The 20,485-nt window shown below is 43.0% G+C and overlaps 1 protein-coding gene across 3 annotated transcripts in view; it reads right to left on the bottom strand.

Annotated features, from left to right (window-relative positions):
• Window positions 1-20,485, bottom strand: part of LOC138983240 (cytosolic purine 5'-nucleotidase-like) — a 248,483-nt gene that overhangs the window by 205,544 nt on the left and 22,454 nt on the right. For all 3 annotated transcript variants that reach the window (XM_070356662.1, XM_070356663.1, XM_070356664.1), the window contains 2 exons: window positions 11,257-11,374; window positions 8,225-8,320 (listed from right to left, as the gene is read on the bottom strand). In XM_070356662.1, coding sequence (XP_070212763.1) covers window positions 8,225-8,320; window positions 11,257-11,374 — 214 coding nt within the window. The remainder of the gene's footprint in view (window positions 1-8,224; window positions 8,321-11,256; window positions 11,375-20,485) is intronic.

Here is a 20,485-nt window from a genome sequence, read left to right as displayed (position 1 = left end):
GGGGTACATGTAGAGTTTATCAACAGAGAGTTTGACAAAACACAGTGTTAAAATCGGGGTCAATGTAGAGTTTATCAACAGAGAGTTTGACAAAACACAGTGTTAAAATGGGGGTACATGTAGAGTTTATCAACAGAGAGTTTGACAAAACACAGTGTTAAAATGGGGGTACATGTAGAGTTTATCAACAGAGAGTTTGACAAAACACAGTGTTAAAATGGGGGTCAATGTAGAGTTTATCAACAGAGAGTTTGACAAAACACAGTCTAAACAAGTCGCGTAAGGCGAAATTACTACATTTAGTCAAGCTGTGGAACTCACAGAATGAAACTGAACGCACTGCATTTTTTCACAATGACCGTAGTCCGCCGCTAGTGCAAAAGGCAGTGAAAGTGACGAGCCTGTTTAGCGCGGTAGCGGTTGCGCTGGGCTGCATAGCACGCTTTACTGTACCTCTCTTCGTTTTAACTTTCTGAGCGTGTTTTTAATCCAAATATATCATATCTATATGTTTTTGGAATCAGGAACCGACAAGGAATAAGATGAAATTGTTTTTAAAACGATTTCGGAAATTTAATTTTAATCATAATTTTTATATTTTTAATTTTCAGAGCTTGTTTTTAATCCGAATATAACATATTTATATGTTTTTGGAATCAGAACATGATGAAGAATAAAATAAAAGTAATTTTGGATCGTTTTATAAAAAAAATAATTGTAATTACAATTTTCAGATTTTTAATGACCATAGTCATTAATTACTTTCTTTATTTCTTTATTTGCTGTTTAACGTCGTTTTCAACCACGAAGGTTATATCGCGACGGGGAAAGGGGGGAGATGGGATAGAGCCACTTGTTAATTGTTTCTTGTTCACAAAAGCACTAATCAAAAAATTGCTCCAGGGTCTTGCAACGTAGTACAATTATGAGAGAATGCAAGTTTCCAGTACAAAGGACTTAACATTTCTTACATACTGCTTGACTAAATTCTTTACAAACATTGACTATATTCTATACAAGAAACACTTAACAAGGGTAAAAGGAGAAACAGAATCCGTTAGTCGCCTCTTACGATAGTCATTAATTAATTTTTAAGCCTCCATGCTGAAATGCAATACCGAAGTCCGGCCTTCGTCGAAGATTGCTTGGCCAAAATTTCAATCAATTTGATTGAAAAATGAAGGTGTGACAGTGCCGCCTCAACTTTTACAAAAAGCTGGATATGACGTCATCAAAGACATTTATCAAAAAAATGAAAAAAACATCTGGGGATATCAAACCCAGGAACTCTCATGTAAAATTTCATAAAGATCGGTCCAGTAGTTTACTCTGAATCGCTCTACACACACACACGCACAGACACAGACACAGACACAGACAGACACACACACACATACACCACGACCCTCGTCTTGATTCCCCCTCTATGTTAAAACATTTAGTCAAAACTTGACTAAATGTAAAAAAGGGGGGGGGGGGTCTAAATTCGGGGGTCTTAAAAGGGGGTTCCACTGTCACTACATCCACAGCACGCGACAGCCATGTTGCGCAGTAAGTTGAAACCTGGGGCGGTACTTTCACAATCAGCAATCTGGTGATAGTCATCCCCAGATGGTCCAAGCGATGGTAATGTCATAGCATGATCGACTGCTACTGAGGTATGTCCAACAGAGGAAGACAACGTCTTCTTTACGGTGATGATCGCTTTAACACTGCTTGACGAGTTCTTTATTTTGACAAGAGATTAGTAAGCCATCATCGTTAACAGCTTTGTCGTTCAAAGCAGACACCCCGCCTGGGGTCAAGCCAGGGGGGTATAAGGTCACCGCTAATGAGTGAAAAGATCAAAGGGACTTTGAAACCATGAGGACAACCACAGAGACGAGAGAGAGAGAGAGAGAGAGAGAGAGAGTGTGTGTGTGTGTTTGTGTGTATGTGTGTGTGTGTGTGTGTGTGTGTGTGTGTGCGTGTGTGTGTGCGTGTGTGTGTGTGCGTGTGTGTGCGTGCGTGCGTGCGTGAATACGTGAGTGCTTGGGTGCGTGCGTGCTTGAATGCGTGCGTGCGTGCGCGTATGTGTGTGAAACAAATGCCCTCTCAATCTATCTAGAGATACTGAGTCTGGGCTGATACGCATCAACAAACAGACAAGAGACCAAGTGGGCGAAGAGGGACAGAGATGGAGAGAAAGTCAGAGACAAAAGCCGCTAATTTTATCAAATTTACTTCACAAATCGCCGTACTTTCCTTGGCCAACACTCAGACTTACCATTCATACATAAAACACAAGGGCAACAATTGAGGAACCCTGAAGATTTACTCCTTTTCCAAAATCTGTGACCACAAACAAACCTCTGCTTTGCTCGTGCTAACCGCTTATGACAAAGACTTCACGGAGAACACAGAAGCAGAAGCAGCATATGGCCGTGAACATCCAAGGGGAAAATTGAAGGAGACAGACTCATTATTTCACAGAGACACCGTCGTCTCGGAGGCTCAAGGCTGGGTACATCCGAGCCGAGGTTTTCATTCCCTTTGCAGTGACCCCAGCCATCGCAATCAGCGCATGTGATCTAAAAACCTGCACCCTCTCTTTATTTGCTCTGTTTGTCTCATTTCTAAGAGAACGGGATACATCGTACCGCTCGGCCAGGTTGCTAACTTCACTTTGAGGAACTCTTCCATCGGTATCATGTTCTGTGTTGTAGCAGGGACCTATATTTAGATATAGGTCTATGGTTGTAGTGATGTGTGAGTTGTGGACTTGGTCCAGTTCTTCACTTTGAGTAACTCTTCCATCAGTATCATTTTCTGTGTTGTAGTGATGTGTGAGATGTGGACTTGGTCCAGTTCTTTCCTTTGAGAAACTCGTGTATCTATCATCATCATGTTCTGTGTTGTAGAGATGTGGGAGTTATGGACTTTGAGCAGTTTTTTGCCTTCGTTACTGCGGTTATTTGTATTCGCTGTGTTGTTTCTTGACGGTGCTTTTGACATTCCCATGGTTCTAACATCATTGTAATTGTTTCTCAGAATACCACAATGAATATTTCCTGTGCCACGGTATTTTATATCAAGAAGTACAAGTTTCAATAAAGCATCAAAGGAGATAAAAGGCTAAATACCAAACTTCGTCCACTGACAAGGTCCAAGAATACTATTCGTAGCTTTGTGCGTGGAGGTAAAAGCCAATAAGGTGAACACAACGCAAATACGCCTTCTTTGTTTACCTGCTCTCTCTCTCTCTCTCTCTATCTGATTCAAAATCCTGGAGCTTTTTTCTCTCTTCCCCTTCTGCTCCCAGACAAATGTATATCGAATGGGGCATAGAGGGAAACGAACACAACAGCTCGCTTCGTACAACAGATCGGGGAGTGACGGCAAGGCGTTCGTCACAAGTGTGGCTCACAAGCCAAAAAGCATCAAGGACAGAGGAGAGACCGGCTTTTGACAGCAACCATATGCAGCACATTGCTGCCAGCCCGGCTTCCGTTCCACTTCACCGGCAAGGGGAAAGAGGCTTCTGGAGCCACCAACGCACACCGCACAGACACAGACACACACCCTTCGCCTTGATTACTACGAGGGTCCCGTTTCTGTTCTGTGTAATTCCATGTCGTTCGTCACACACAAACATCCTACCTACCCATCCCCCTTTATCTTGTCAGCGAGTCAAAATGTCATTGTACTGTGTAATATCTTGAGTTCTCTTTCTGTTATGTCTTGTGCCATCTCAATCCTTTTATTCATGGTTATTCACCGGAGAAAATGGGGGAACGAAAAAGAACAAAAACGAATCGGTCCTTTATTGCCCTTCCACATTCGAAAAACAAGAATAGGATAAAATCATCATTACCGAAGATATCTCAGGCCATTCTCTTTGGTCGTTTGTCTGAGTCAGAATGTCCATGCACGCTTCATTGTCTTGAATAGCGAGATTTCTGTTTTCGTGCCATCTGAATTGATTTCATGTCTCCAATCTTCCTCCAAATTCCCTCCCTCAAATCTCCCCTCAACCCCCCCCCCCCCACCCCAGCCTCCTCAACTCCTTCAGCCCTGCCCACCCCCTCCCCTCAGCCTTCCCCCACTGCTGCACCCCCACCCCCCACCCTACACCCCAATTACTTCTATTTTAACCTATCGATGAGTGAAATGCATGTCCCATTCCTTGGTTGTTGTGAGTACGTTACTGCTATCAGTTATGAGCAGGAGTAATGTGCGCCCAAAAGTAAGGGCTCCAAGAGAAATCAGCGGGAAAGTGCTTTCCTTTCCTTTTTGCTTTGATTTTGGTCACACAAAAATATCAAAGAACCGGTTCTATAGTAGGCTATTGAACTCTCCTGTCAGTCTTCAGTGGTGGTCTCAGATGACCTTGACCTGACCTTGGCTAAAGGCGTTCAAATCCAGGCGCTTTCACGCGAATTACTTCAATCCCACCACGGCCATGCAAGCGAGTAATTCGGCTTCGAGATAAAAGAGAAAATCTTCGATGAAAAGTATCTGGAAAGAGGCCAGGTTAATATGCATCAAATGATGTAGAACCAGCCCCAACGCAGTAGCCTTTCACATCAATTGCTCAAAGTGCATTTCGCCGATTCGTTCAAGAAATTCGTAACAGGGACATTGACTGACTTAACCGACCGTAACAACCCGTCACTCAAACATTCCAAACTCACATTTGTGTCAAATCAACCTCGGAAAGGTAACTGCGGTCAGAAAAATGTGTCTAAAATGCATCTGTTTCGAATTTTGCCATTCCTGCAATCAGCAAACTTTCACCAGAAAGCATCAACGCAGAAATTCTCGGTAGATGAGACTCCACCCTAAAGTTCAAAACTGTCCTTTGAGTGAATTAGTGCATGTCACGTGCGTGCTTAACAACTTCCGGTTCAAGTTGACACTGGTTTCGATTAAGAAAAAGTGCGTTCATTTCGCATTACAGCATCCTCTTCAATCCTCACTTTTCATAACTTCTTGGCGTCAATCCATCAAGCCTCATTTTCTCTGAAAGGTTTTCTTTCAAAACAAACAAACTCTTTCAAATTACTGAGGATATCCGGCGCCCGACACCCTCCAGACTCTTCCAGAATCCATGTTTTCAACTTGATGACCTGCTCAAGTCGCGAGCTCCAACAACGGTGCTAAAAAAGAAATAAAATGATACACTAACACTTTCTTATCGGGCTATCTGGCCGCCATGCGCGGATAAGGGTGGCCTTCGTAGATGAGTCTGCTGCTGGAATCATTTCAATTAGATGGCTCATTTGGCAGGCGAGGCAAGCAGTGGTGGAAAGGAAGCAAGCACTCGGGAAGAAGTGCATCATGGAAAATTACGCTATCAGCGCGCAGAATCCAGACGGTGGCAATTTCGTCTCGGCGGAGATGTGGGAAAAAAGACATCACCAGGCTATCCAGTCTACTGCCACGCGCTTGCGGCGTACGTGTCCGTCTACTTTTGTGTTCTATGGTGCGCCAAATTGATATTACTATCGTTAACTGTTATATAGGGTTTTGAAACTATCGTTAACTGTTATACAGAGTTTTGAAACTATCGTTAACTGTTATGTAGAGTTTCGAAACTATCGTTATCTGTTAGATAGAGTTTCAGAAACTCTATATAACAGCTAACGATAGTTTTATCAAAAGCGCGTCGGTATCGTTCCCAAATGGGAAAACCCTGAAACTGCCATTGCAAAACTGTCTTTTTGCTACGAAATGTACATTTTAACTAGAAACACAATTTAAAAAACTACAACATTAGTTATTGACCGTTCTTCTGTTGTCGTCTTCTCAAATCATTGTTGAGTTTGTTTAATATTAGCTTTATCCTATCATTTGTACTTTCGGCCGTACCGTTTTCCACGTGTGCGGTTTGAAGACGCGGAATATTCGCGAAAAGACCATGACAGACGCACGGCTACACAAAACAGTGGGGTTTTTTTCAAAACAAACACAAAACAACGTGACATTCCCCACGACGCGTTTTGGAAAACACTGCATGCTTTCGCATCGTGTTTTGGGTACTGACACTGACCGTTGCACACTGCATGCATGCCAGCCGTATGTGTACAAACTGACTCGCACACAGCGCGGTAGCTAGAACGGGTCAAGCTGACACTGACAAATATTTCTGTGAAAACAGGAAGCGTGCTAGCTGTAACGAAGATTTGATTACTTGATTAAACGAAGCAGCGAAATGATGGACTTATCAGACGACAGTTAGTTGAATATGATCTACTAAATGTTGTAGTAATTTAGTGCAAATTCGCTCGAACGAAACGTTCAGCAGCCATTTTGCTGGCATCGGAAACATCCGACCACGCCATCGCTATTTTTGGAAACTCTATATAACAGTTAACGATAGTAATATCACTTGCGCGCACCATGCCGCCGTTTTGCGAAACCCTCGTTATCTGTTATTCATAGTTTTAGCAATAGCGCGCACAAACGCGCTATTGATATAACTCTAAATAACAGTTAACGATAGTTTCGAAACTCTTTATAACAGATAACGATAGTTTCGAAACTCTATATAACAGTTAACGATAGTTTCAAAACCCTTTATAACTGTTAACGATAGTAATATCAATTTGGCGCACCATAAGTATGTAGTTTCACTGTCTGTCTATTTCTATCTGTCTGTCTGTTGATCTGTCTGTCTGTTGACCTGTCTGTCTGTTGACCTGTCTGTCTGTTGATCTGTCTGTTGATCTGTCTGTTGATCTGTCTGTCTGTTGATCTGTCTGTCTGTTGATCTGTCTGTCTGTTGATCTGTCTGTCTGTTGATCTGTCTGAGTGCAAGTGCATGAAGAACGTCTGTGTCTTTTTCTCTCTGTTCGCTGACATTGTCCAAATACATTTTTTTTTTAATTTTAAATAGTAACAGTGTTCGCATCTAATCGGCGTGCGGTTGTATCAGCGCGTCTGCTCACACTGTGAAAGAACAAAACAGGAAAGGGAAACCAAGGGTTTTTTTTTTCTTCGCTTGCCGGGGGGGGGGGGGGGGGGAGGAGGAGGAGGTAATAAGGGATGGGGGAGTTTGGGGGAAGGGGGCCGGCGAGACTGAAGGGGGTGGGTATGTGGAGGCATTCAAGAGAGAGCGGGAAGTGGCTCGCACTTCAAAAAGCTAAATCTATCAGCAGAGTTTACACAGCGTAGAGGCAGAGCTCACGTAGCCCACTTTCCATTTCACTTATCTCTCACTTGTCGCATACGGAACCAATCATTTACCCTTGTTCCTTTTTGACTCCCCCTTCCCCTCTCCCATCCCTCCCTACCTTCCCAGTCCAACCCCCAAATCCTTTAAACTGATACTTTCTCTCTTCCTCCCATTCCCCCCCCTCACCCCCAAACACACACACACACACACACACACACACACACACACACACACACACACACACACACACACACACACACACACACTCCGTTTTCACCACCCACCTTCTTTCTTCAACAAACTCAGGCTACTTTTGCGTCAAGAATATCACCCGTTTGCGGCTTGTTTTCCTTTGCAATTTTGTACACTTTCCTTTTTCTTCTGCTCTTTCGTCAATGCTGCCATGTCTGCTTTCGCTGTTGCCGTTTACAATCTAGTGACAGTTACACGTACACATTTGTTAGATAAACTAGAGTATTTCAACAGAATTGTTACTACACGCTTCATTCGTCATCCCTGTTCGTCATTTGGAGGAAGCTACGTCAAATGAACTCTCTTCACTTTGGGTGTGATTCATAAGCTGTGCATGTGCTGTAAATATCCAAAAAACATCACAATATGACATACAGCGCAAAAACGGAATTCCAGTACAAATTGGTAATAAAACTCAGTCCGAAGTCCTCACACATTTCATAAAGGCACATATACATAATGAGCGTAAAACATGATGGGGGAGGGGGGGGGGTGGGGTACGGGGGGAGTAGAAGAAGCACACAAAGACAAGAAAGTCAATTCAGAAAGACTCGAACGAGGACAGGTCGAAAGCATAATCAGTAATCCCCCAAATATCTTCGTGCGAAAATGCCCCATATGCAGTCTCCAAGCGAATTTGCCGAAATGGCGATGAAAGTTTCGGCAATCCTTGGTGTCACCTCTCCCCCAGGTAAAAAAAAAAAAAAAATCGGCAATTTTGTTCGGAGATTGTTTGGGTAGTTTCCGCGTGTTGCCGTCTCCCGAACGACATCCCTACACCAGAAAGCTTTCTTTGTGACTTTGTCCCGTACTCACCCTTTCTGGAACTGGAAGCCGGTGACACAGACCAGGATGTTTCCGAAGGCATCCACTTTGAGCAGCGTACCGTACATAGAGTCGAACCACAGGCCTCTGAAACAATGAAAATTGGTTCACTTCAAATTCCAAGTTGTGTGAAATTCTTTGATTTCGTACTGCCCTTGGTGTTCATTCTGAAAACTGGGTTGGTTTTCTTCCCTTTTCTGTTTTGTTTAACGTAATTCTATAAACTGACAATGTTGTCCACGTTTCGAGGCTAATTCAGCCAAAAAACAAAAATAAAAACAAAACTAAATCCCATTTTGCCAAGAAAGAAACCAAGGTGTCGATTTGTAGTCACGAGTCCAAGCGAAGGACTGCTGTCATCTTCTTCTTCTTCAGCGTTCCAGAATTGTCTGGTTACGTGTGACCTCGTTTGCCCATTTGGGTTCCCCAAACTATACTCTGAGAGCAAAGTCAGCTTCACTCCGCTTTAGTTTAGTAGGCATGCTGGGTATTTTTCGTGTTTCCATAACCAACCGAACTCCGACATGGATTACAGGATCTTTTTCGTACGCACTTGGTCTTGTGCTTGCGTGTACACACGAAGAGGGTTAATTCACCAAGCAGGTCTGCACATAAGTTGACCTGGCAGATCGGAAAAATCTCCACACTTAACCCACCAGGCTGCAGCGACCGGGATTCGAACTCACGACCTCCCGATTAGGAGGCCGACGTCTTACCACCACGCCACTGCGCCCGTCATTGCTGTCATCGCACGTAAAAGCCTGGACTGATGTTGGGTAGTGTACAAGACGGTACATGGGAGGAATGGATCTTTATGCTTAAACATCACTAAATCCATAATAGTAATAATAATGCATAATATTTATATAGCGCATGTATCCAGGGTTTAACCCTGCTCAAAGCGCTGTACAATCAAAATACTACGACAACAGAACACTATTTAACGTGCAATCACACACATATTGTAATTTATAGGGCCCATATTATAATTTATAGGGCCTATCAATGAATAATACAGCTCAATTGTCACATCGGATGACTAGGTAAGCGATTCTTGAAAATGTACAGCCTCTAGAACTATTAGAGGTCACGCTGAGGCCCGCGAGAGAGAGAGAGAGAGAGAGAGAGAGAGAGAGAGAGAGAGAGAGAGAGAGAGAGAGAGAGAGAGAGAGAGAGAGACGGACAGACAGACAGACAGACAGACAGACAGACAGACAGAGTGAATGTTCACTGAAATACAAACTGATGTCTCTTTCGAGATATCAAGGCTGAGTGCGAGCCCAGACACAACAGTAAAGAATAGAAGATATCGGTTCAATCGACAAGCGCCATCGCTCATAGGCAAGGTCTCTGGCACCGTCGCCGGAGTGCCAGGGGCGGTTTGCACGAGCCCCGGATAGTGCTCTACTGGGTGGGACACATGCGCTGAGTCGGATTGCTGGAAATTGAGATTTCTTTGAAACTTCAACCAAAGAACTTCTACAGCTACGAAAGCGTAGCCGTAGACGATCTTTGGTTAAACTGATCCGATCCAGCGCTTCTTTCCCATCTAGCGCTTCTTTCCCATCTTATTGGGCCTTTTCTCGTGCACACCGAAGCCAGGAGTCAAGGGAGTCAAGGTAGAACTAAGACAGGAGTGCTGCACAAGCTTCAGTCCAACAAATCTTCCTTCTCTGCCCGGCGTGGTTATGATACTGCTTGTTGCACGTGAAACATAAGGCAAAGTGCCGCCCTTACGGCGTAACGAGGGTACGTTATTACTGCGTCCTGTGCTCATTGTCCTTTACCTTGCTTAGATATGGAATAAATCTGTCACACTCAAAGATCTCGGGATGCCGGTTTGCGCGTGCATCGTTAGCGGCAGACTCGTGTGTTTTTGTGTGTCAGTGTGTGTGTGTGTGTGTGTGTGTGTGTGTGAGTGTCGGGGAAGGGTGTTGCATGCGAGCGTGCGTGTCTATCTGTCCTTTAGCTTAGCCTGTGTGTACGTCTGTCTGTGCCCTTCTTCCTCAAATGTTTACTTACAATAACTACGTATTTAGGATATATCCTGCCCGTCAGTCACTTGGAATCGGTGTCCAGTCTCGGCGACTGGATGTAAAAGTAAACAAGTTTCGTCCGTAAGTCTGTCTGTCTTGATGATGATGATGATGATGATGATGATGATGATAATGATGATGATGATGATGACGATGATGATGATGACGACGACCATGATGATAATAATGACGATGACGATGATGACGACGACGATGATGATGATGATGATGATGATGACGATGACGATGACGACGACGACGACGATAGACGTCAGTAACAACAGTATCAAACGATCATGAAAACTGTAAAATCAAACAGACGCCCAAAACTACAGTGATCCCAACTTTTACTGAAATGAGTTCATGCGCGTACAGCTCGAAGCGAAATGCTGGGGCATGTCAAGCCTAGTGCACGTACACACCGTCAAAGGTTGTGCAGGCAATTCTATTCTCATCAAGGACCCAAGAATATCCTTGCTATGGCTTCAGGCTGTCGGATTCCGGTCGCAGTTTATTTTCGCTTTAGTCTGGAGACACTTCATGCGCACACAAAAAGTTGGCAGCACTCTTCATTTTCAGGATATTTTGGTGATGTCTTGGTCAAATACGGTCATAACAATGCAAATACCAACTAACATGTTCGTTTATCTACGCTTTAGTCTGGAGACACTTCATGCAACAACAAAACAAGTTGTCAGCGTAATTACTTCATATGAAATCAGGATGTTTTGGTGATCGCTTGGTCAGATACGGTCATAACAATGCAAATACCAACAAACATGGTCGTTTATTTTGATGGTATTGTGACCGGCGCGCTTCATCACGTCCTGCAATATTGCTATTTCATTTGTTACGTAGATTTCCATTGGTCAATTGGGCAAAACTGAGCTCATTGCAAAAGTGATATCGACGACATTTCCGTCCATATCAGTTTTGATATCGACGACCTCTTTATTGGTTCCCCACTTCAAAAACAAAGACACAAACCTGATAGGAAATGTGTGGTCGTACTCAAAGTCGTTGATGGCCTGAGGGTAACCCATGGCAACCAGCTTGTTCTTGACCAGGTCAAAGCCCAACTGTTCGTATTCCGGCGACTTGTACACTGCAATGGTAAATCGGTGAGTAAGAAATAAGAGAAGTCAACGTCATCCCCAGTTTCGCACTTTGAAAATTCACGCAGATACTGAAGGGACAAGCACGCAAACACAGAGAACAACACAAGTGAAGTATATGTTCCATACGCTTTAAACAAAATCCCTCCCCCCTAAAAAAAACACTTAAAAAACCAGAAAAGACACGAAAGTCCTGTCCGAAACTTTATCACACACACACAAAAAATCAAATATTTTATTTCTGTTTCAAGAAAAACAAAGAGAAAAGAAAAAGAAATCTATTCTGGCTAATTATCTTTTTTACATTTAGTCAAGTTTTGACTAAATGTTTTCACATAGAGGGGGAATCGAGACGAGGGTCGTGGTGTATGTGTGTGTGTGTCTGTTTGTCTGTGCGTGTATGTGTGTAGAGAGCGATTCAGAGTAAACTACTGGACCGATCTTCATGAAATTTTACATGAGAGTTCCTGGGAATGATATCCCCGGACTTTTTTTCATTTTTTCGATAAATACTTTTGATGACGTCATATCCGGCTTTTTGTAAAAGTTGAGGCAGCACTGTCACACCCTCATTTTTCAATCAATTTGATTGAAATTTTTGTAAAGCAATCTTCGACGAAGGCCGGACTTCGGTATTGCATTTCAGCTTGGTGGCTTAAAAATTAATTAATGACTTTGGTCATTAAAAATCTGTAATAATTTTTGTGTGTGTATACAACGATCCAAATGTACGTTCATCTTATTTTACATCATTTCCTGATTCCAAAAACATATAAATATGTTATATTTGAATTAAAATCAAGCTCTAAAAATTAAAAATATAAAAATTATGATCAAAATTAAATTTTCGAAATCGATTTAAAACCAATTTCATCTTATTCCTTGTCGGTTCCTGATTCCAAAAACATATAGATATGATATGTTTGGATTAAAAACACGCTCAGAAAGTTAAAACGAAGAGAGGTACAGAAAAGCGTGCTATGCAGCACAGCGAAACCACTACCGCGCTGAACAGGCTCGTCAGCTTCACTCCGTTTTGCACAAGCGGCGGAATACGGTCATTGTGAAAAAATGCAGTGCGTTCAGTGAGTTCCACAGCTTGACTAAATGTAATAATTTCGCCTTACGCGACTTGTTTTTAAGTTTACATTTCCAGATCAAGGGGGAGGAAACTAGTTGAAAAATATGTAAATATGTTTTTTGTTTGGTTATTTATTGTTGTAAGACTCTCCTGATGTGGAAATAGATGGACCGAAATGGATAGAAGATGGTAGCCAGAGAAAGAGAGCAGATGAGAAGGGGGCGGGGGGAGAGAGACAGAGAAACAGAGACAGAGAGAAAGATAGACAGAGACACTGACAGAGAGTGACAGAGACAAAGCGAACTCAACATTTACACAACAGAGTTTTTCGACATAACGCGGCAGGATATGCAAATGCACACATGACGCAATATCAGCCATATCTTCTAACAACAAGGGCAGAATCTACAATCTCGACTAACATCAGGCTTTTTCCTCTAGACCCACAAAGGCAAAAAGAAATAGGATCAAAGCATTTCTAAGGAAGATCCACATAATATCAACTTTTCTTCCAGACCTCTGTGTGTGCGTGTGTGTGTTTCTGTGTGAATGTGTGAGTGTGAATATGTGTGTGTGTGTGTGTGTGTGTGTGAATGTGTGTGTGTCTGTGTGTGTATCTGTGTGTCTGTGTTCTTCGCTGTCGCATGCACTGTTCCCTCCCGCTATGTTCCTCTGGCCTGATCCAGGTCAAACACACACGCACTGCTGGAAAACGTCCCTCGCAAGACCTACTAAACATGCTTTCCAAATCTCTTGTGTCCGCGCAGGTGGACTGACCGATCCCTCCCACAACACACACTAAAGTCCAAGGTCCACACAAACAGAGGATGCGCCTTAAACCTCAACACAGCTTAACAGGTCCATTTCGTTTGTGCATGACCAGGTTTTTGTTTTAAAATATTTTTGTTCATACCATTCCTTCAAATCGCGCACCAACTGAACCAAAATAGGAGCATAATGCCTTTTCAGTGTATCATACAATCTCAACTTGCATGGCTGAAGATTTATTTTTATTTACTTGATGTAGGGTTGTATTTAAATGTTTATTATTTGTGTTTGTGTGTGTGCGCGCGTGCGTAAGTGCGTTTGTGTGTGTGTGTGTGTGTGTGCGTGTTTTGTGCGCTCATGTGTGAGTGTGAGTGTGTGTGTGTGTGTGTGTGTGTGTGCGCATGTGTGAGCGTGAGTGTGTGCGTGTGTGTGCGTGTTGAGTGGTGTTTTTTTTTTAGGTCGGCTCACCATCTCAGGTCTTCTGAATGAGAATTCTTTTATGAATTAATTTTACAAATCGCCCCCAATGAAATGTATTCACACACATTATACCACTCTACCACCACGATCATACCACAAGCCCATTCCCTTTTAACCCCCCCCCCCCCCCTCCCCCCGCTCCGTGTACATCATTCTTTCCGGTTCCAAACTAACAGCGAGTCCAAAACAGTGTACCGAACAACCAAAAACTGTCTCGTTCTTTGCGTTTTGTGAGAAGCCCAGAAGTTCTAAAAGTCTGGAACTCTCACACCAGCGTACGAAATATTGGCAGCAAGGACGTCTGATAAATAATTAGATAAACAAAATATAAAACGTGGTGGAGTGAGGGGGAAAGAAGGAAGGGAATGACGTGCCACGAGGAAAGGGTGGCAGACGGGGCTTTGACTGTTAGGTTTCGTCTCAAGTTTACGTAAACTAAGTATGGTTTCCCTCTCTGTCTTCTTCTTCTCTTTCCGCTTCTTTTTGTTAACCATTGTTTCCTTTTCCGTGAGTGTGTGTGTGTGTGTGTGAATGTTTGAGTGTGCATGCGTGCTTGCGTACATGCGTATGTGCGTGCGTGCACCGCTACGTGTGTGCGTGCGTGCTAGTGTGTATAAATTATGTCTGTGGTTGTGTATTTGTTTCCTGCGAGCGTCTGCATTGTTCTTCACATCACCTGTTTTATATCTTTTTCCTTTTTTACTTTTCCCCAGTCGTCTCCCGGATTTAACCTTGTTTTTTGGTTTTGTCTGGGTTGGCTTTTTTCAAGGGCGCCAAAGCTGATGCTCGCATTGTATTTTTACGACGTGCGAAACGCCGTTCAGTTGCAGTCTAAACAATAACAAGCAGGGATATAGCCAGCTACCAACAACAATTCCTGCAGGCTGCTATACCGAGTAGATTGTGCCTTTGTTAGTGCTAAACATCGTTTGATCTCTTATGAGATATCCCCTGTGGTGAGCAGAAGAAACTCACTCGTACGAAGACACGCATGCCGGCGGTACACGCATACGCGCGCTCACGCGCGTACACACACACACACACACACACACACACACACACACACACACACACACACACACACACACACACTGCGCTAACACATTGGGTAGAAACCAAAGCAAGGTACGCGCGACGTGATGAACACGCACTGAGACATGATGATACACAGCCAAACAGACCCAGACATACAAAACACAGGGAAAGAGAAAGAGGGGGAGGGGTAACTACACTTACAGGCATATAACCGCAGAATAATAGAGAAGAGGCCGATATAGATAGAAGAACATCATTGACTCGCACACGGATCAAGGAAGCATGTATCTATAAGCACGGGTAACCAAGGGGACCGTTGCCAAGACTGAACGAAGCCAAAGACAACAACATGATCAAAAACAATCCTATTTGTCCTGCATTAGCGAACAAGTATCCGTTAATACCACAAACAGAAGATTGGCCAAGAATCTCTCCACTTAGCTTGTTTTACAAGCTCATTTTTGCTAAAATATATAATGTATTTGATGGTATGTTAAATAGTAACTATGTTCTTGTGCATATGTAATATGTTAAGCGCGGAGAGCATAGACTACTGTGGTTCGCGCCATATAAGCTGTTATTATTATTTTCAGGTGATGGGTCACTGCACAGACCACCTCTCAGTCATGTCCATTGATTATGATACTCCCTCCACCCTGTTCCAATTCCAAAGAAAACTATAAGGAAAAGGCACCACGTCTTCAGTGAGTTATCATCGAAAAGGTAACTATACTCTGCTGTGCAATGTGCTCTCGTTCAAAGAATTGCAGCGGATATGTTGAAGTCACCTGCAACAATCGCACTCCTTCTCATGAAAACCTTCAAACCCTTCACCTCCACCCACCCCTATCGCTATCTCATACACGCGCCTCTACCCCATAATATTCACGAAAAATAAAGGCCACTTCTTTGGGAAAACATTGGGAAAGAAATCCTGATGCATACATACTGTGGTCCGCACCACAGCCAACAGGCCCCTCCCTTCTATCCAAACAATCGTGTTATGAAGAAACCAGAATCATTGCTTTGTCAAAGCTAGGGGAAAAAGAAAAGGTCTGATACATTTACACGCTATAGCCCCAACCCGTTAGGCTGTAAAGGACTCCGCCCTGACCCCTTCTTATTGCCCACGTTTTCCCATCTAAACAATGGTGTTGCGAAATGGAAAATATCATGGTTTTGTCAAAGCTGAAGAGAAAACAAGTCGCGTAAGGCGAAAATACAACATTTAGTCAAGTAGCTGTCGAACTCACAGAATGAAACTGAACGCAATGCAACGCAGCAAGACCGTATACTCGTAGCATCGTCAGTCCACCGCTCATGGCAAAGGCAGTGAAATTGACAAGAGGAGCGGGGTAGTAGTTGCGCTGAGCAGGATAGCACGCTTTTCTGTACCTCTCTTCGTTTTAACTTTCTGAGCGTGTTTTCAATCCAAACATATCATATCTATATGTTTTTGGAATCAGGAACCGACAAGGAATAAGATGAAAGTGTTTTTAAATTGATTTCGAAAATTTAATTTTGATCATAATTTTTATATTTTTAATTTTCAGAGCTTGTTTTTAATCCAAATATAACATATTTATATGTTTTTGGAATCAGAAAATGATGGAGAATAAGATGAACGTACATTTGGATCGTTTTATAAAAAAATATTTTTTTTACAATTTTCAGATTTTTAATGACCAAAGTCATTAATTAATTTTTAAGCCACCAAGCTGAAATGCAATACCGAAGTCCGGGCTTCGTCGGAGATTACTTGACCAAAATTTCAACCAATTTGGTTGAAAAATGAGAGCGTGACAGTGCCGCCTCAACTTTCACGAAAAGCCGGATATGACGTCATCAAAGACATTTATCAAAAAAATGAAAAAAACGTCTGAGGATATCATACCCAGGAACTCTCATGTCAAATTTCATAAAGATCGGTCCAGTAGTTTGGTCTGAATCGCTCTACACACACACACAGACAGACAGACACACATACACCACGACCCTCGTCTCGATTCCCCCCTCTATGTTAAAACATTTAGTCAAAACTTGACTAAATGTAAACAAGTCGCGTAAGGCGAAAATACAATATTTAGTCAAGTAGCTGTCGAACTCACAGAATGAAACGCAATGCCATTTTACTCGTAGCATCGTCAGGCCACCGCTCATGGCAAAGGCAGTGAAATTGACAAGAAGAGCGGGGTAGTAGTTGCGCTAAGAAGGATAGCACGCTTTTCTGTACCTCTCTTTGTTTTAACTTTCTGAGCGTGTTTTTAATCCAAACATATCATATCTATATGTTTTTGGAATCAGGAACCGACAAGGAATAAGATGAAAGTGTTTTTAAATTGATTTGGACAATTTAATTTAGATAATAATTTTTATATATTTAATTTTCAGAGCTTGTTTTTAATCCGAATATAACATATTTATATGTTTTTGGAATCAGCAAATGATGGAGAATAAGATAAACGTAAATTTGGATCGTTTTATAAATTTTTATTTTTTTTACAATTTTCAGATTTTTAATGACCAAAGTCATTAATTAATTTTTAAGCCACCAAGCTGAAATGCAATACCGAACCCCGGGCTTCGTCGAAGATTACTTGACCAAAATTTCAACCAATTTGGTTGAAAAATGAGGGCGTGACAGTGCCGCCTCAACTTTCACGAAAAGCCGGATATGACGTCATCAAAGACATTTATCAAAAAAATGAAAAAAACGTTCGGGGATTTCATACCCAGGAACTCTCATGTCAAATTTCATAAAGATCGGTCCAGTAGTTTAGTCTGAATCGCTCTACACACACACACACACACACACACACACACACACACACACACACGCACATACACCACGACCCTCGTTTCGATTCCCCCTCGATGTTAAAATATTTAGTCAAAACTTGACTAAATATAAAAAGGTCTGATATATGCTGTATAGCCCCAACCCATTAGGCTGTGAAATACTCCACCCCATCCTATTGCCCAGAAACTTTCATGATCTCACATACCCTTGTTTTCCCCTAAAAAAGGAATCATTAATTTCCTTTGTCACCGTTTGGAGGGGGGGGGGGCAGTTCTTTCCCGACCTACCCACATTCTCCATCCAAAGTGGTTTTCCTTTTTGGAGGGAAAAGAACCAGTTCTTTTCAAAAACGAAGCAAAGAGATCCAATGTGATGCATACTGATCTCTGAACCCTTCTGCGTCTTCACACGCACACCCTATATCTCCCTCGACATCGAAAATAAGTACATCGTATCGGGGGAAAAGTAACGGAGGACTGAAACGAACAGTTGAGACACACACTATGCCGCGAACCCATTAAGCGACAACAAAATTATTACACTGTTCATACTCCATCTCCTTGCCAACCTCCCTCCCTCTTCAAATCCAAGGAGTTATGCATCTCCAAGAGATAAAAGCGTTTCTTTGCAAGAATTATCCCCCCCCCCCCCCCCCCCCCAAAGAAAAGCTTTCATATCGTAGTTAAGTAGATACAGTATATTCTCACCGTCCTCCTTCAACACCCCCCCCCCCCCCTTTCTCATCCAAATCAAAGCACAACCAATCCACACAATTAAGATTTTTAGAGAGAGGGAGAAAAGGGGAAAAATTCCTTGCAGGAAAGGGTGGAGCGGGGTATCGTGTGTGATATGGGCAGCGCTGGATCAAAGCTTTGGGGCGTCAAGGCAGCGAGGAACGCTGAGTGCAAGTGTCAGGCGGGCCACCGTTCAACCATTACGCGCACTTACGATGGCCGCCTTGGAGAGAGTGCTTCGTTGGAAGTGGGTGGGGGGTTGGTGACTTGGGTATACAGTGGAATCCCCCTATTATGACACCCCAATTTATGACTTCCTCTTTTTTAACACCTTACTTTTTCACATGTTCTGTTCATAACCTGTGTCAATTTACAGTGTTCCCTGCAGTGAAAGGACACCCTTGGGACCCGCTAAAAGTGTCCCTACATTGCAGGTGGCCTGTCATGACAGGTATATTTTGGTAGAGATTAGAGACAAAGGAACGCCAGAAGGTGTCCTTTTGAGGGAGGTGTCTTCTCATCGGAGGAGCCACACACCGCAGGTACCACTGTACCTCCTTTTTAAGACATGATTTTCTCAGATTTGTTTAAGGTCTTCTTTTTCTTCTGCGTTCGTGGGCTAAAACTCCCACGTACACTCGTGTTTTTTGCACGAATGGAATTTTACGTGTATGACCGTTTTTTACCCCGCCATTTAGGCAGCCATACGCCGTTTTCGGAGGAAGATTTAAGGTCTTAAAAGGGGGGTTCGACTGTAGAAGGTTATTGGGGCACTAAGGAGGGACTACAATGTCCTGTGCCCAAACTGACTCTGTACCTCTCGAGCCGATTTTATCCCCAAGAAGTGTCCCTTTTATTAACGTGCATGACTGTTTTTAGCCTTAAAGCCGTTCGACCCAAACGGAAATTCCACATCTATCGGTGGAGATGGTTGTCGCCAACTGTTTTTTATCGCTCGACAAGCCAACGTGACGCTTTGAGGGGGCGCAGGGAGAACAGTTATCAGATCAGTACAGTGGTGATATCTCTACGACATAGCCTGTGGAGGTTTGTTGACGAAAAAAAAGAAAAATCGATCGAGGAGATGGACTTGTCTACGTGCACTGTCGCGCTCAGCATCGCACGTGATTGTTCCCCTTCTTCTTCTTCTTCTGCGTTAATGGACTGCAACTACATCGTACACTGGTGTTTTGAACGAGTGGTGTTTTACGCGTATGGCAGTTTCTTTGCCCTTCTCCTTCTTATTCTTCCTTCATAGGCTGCAACTATCACGTACAATCGTGTTTTCGCGTGAATGACCATTTCTTCCCCCGCCATGTTCTAGGCAGCCAACTAAACTCTGTTTTCGGGGGATGCATTCTTGGTATTTTCATGTTTCTATATAATCCACAGAACTCTGTCATGAGCAAGAAGTGGTTGTTGTTGTTTTACATTGTCAAACGTGCTGTTTGCATGCCACCACTTACATCACAGAGAGAGAGAGAGAGAGAGAGAGAGAGAGAGAGAGAGAGAGAGAGAGAGAGAGAGAGAGAGAGAGAGAGAGAGACAGACAGACAGACAGACAGACAGACAGACAGACATAGACAGAGAGAAAAAAAGACAGACAGACAGACAGACAGACAGACAGACAGACAGACAGAAACAGAACGACAGACAGAGAGATACAAATAGGACACACAGGTAACCCGCCACATTAGTATTTTTCGCTCACTAATGCTCACACACAGGAAGTACCACCTTGCAGTCTTTGGCTTGATTTACATCGTGTCAGCGTCAACTGCAGCGTTGTGTGCTCAGAATTATCACTGTCAATGAAGTCTATAGTACGTACCACACGCTCACGCGTCAATAAGTCTCCATAACTGATAAACACAAGAGGCCGCAGCCCTTTTTCACCTCTCGAGCACGTTATATAAAACTGAGTGCAATCATGTCAAGGAAATACTTCACATATCATATCACAAGAATGTTTCAGGTACACAGAAGTCAGTCTGCTTCGGATACTGGAGTCACTCGTGCCGGATTTCCGCCAACAAAGACAATAGCAATATGATAATTATCTATAATGTAAAGTGGAACGTTGTACTATTTATAGCCTAAAAGAATTGCGGCTACATATGCACAGCAGTGTGACCTTCGACCATCACAAACAGGAAAGAGAGTATGAAAAATAAAATAAAAACTTCACAGCCCCCAAAACGGA

This window comes from Littorina saxatilis, linkage group LG12 (genome assembly GCF_037325665.1).
Source record: "Littorina saxatilis isolate snail1 linkage group LG12, US_GU_Lsax_2.0, whole genome shotgun sequence".
In the NCBI taxonomy this organism is placed as follows: domain Eukaryota; kingdom Metazoa; phylum Mollusca; class Gastropoda; order Littorinimorpha; family Littorinidae; genus Littorina; species Littorina saxatilis.
The sequence above is the reverse complement of the archived record's forward strand: the minus strand, read 5'-3'. Positions and strand labels throughout refer to the sequence as shown.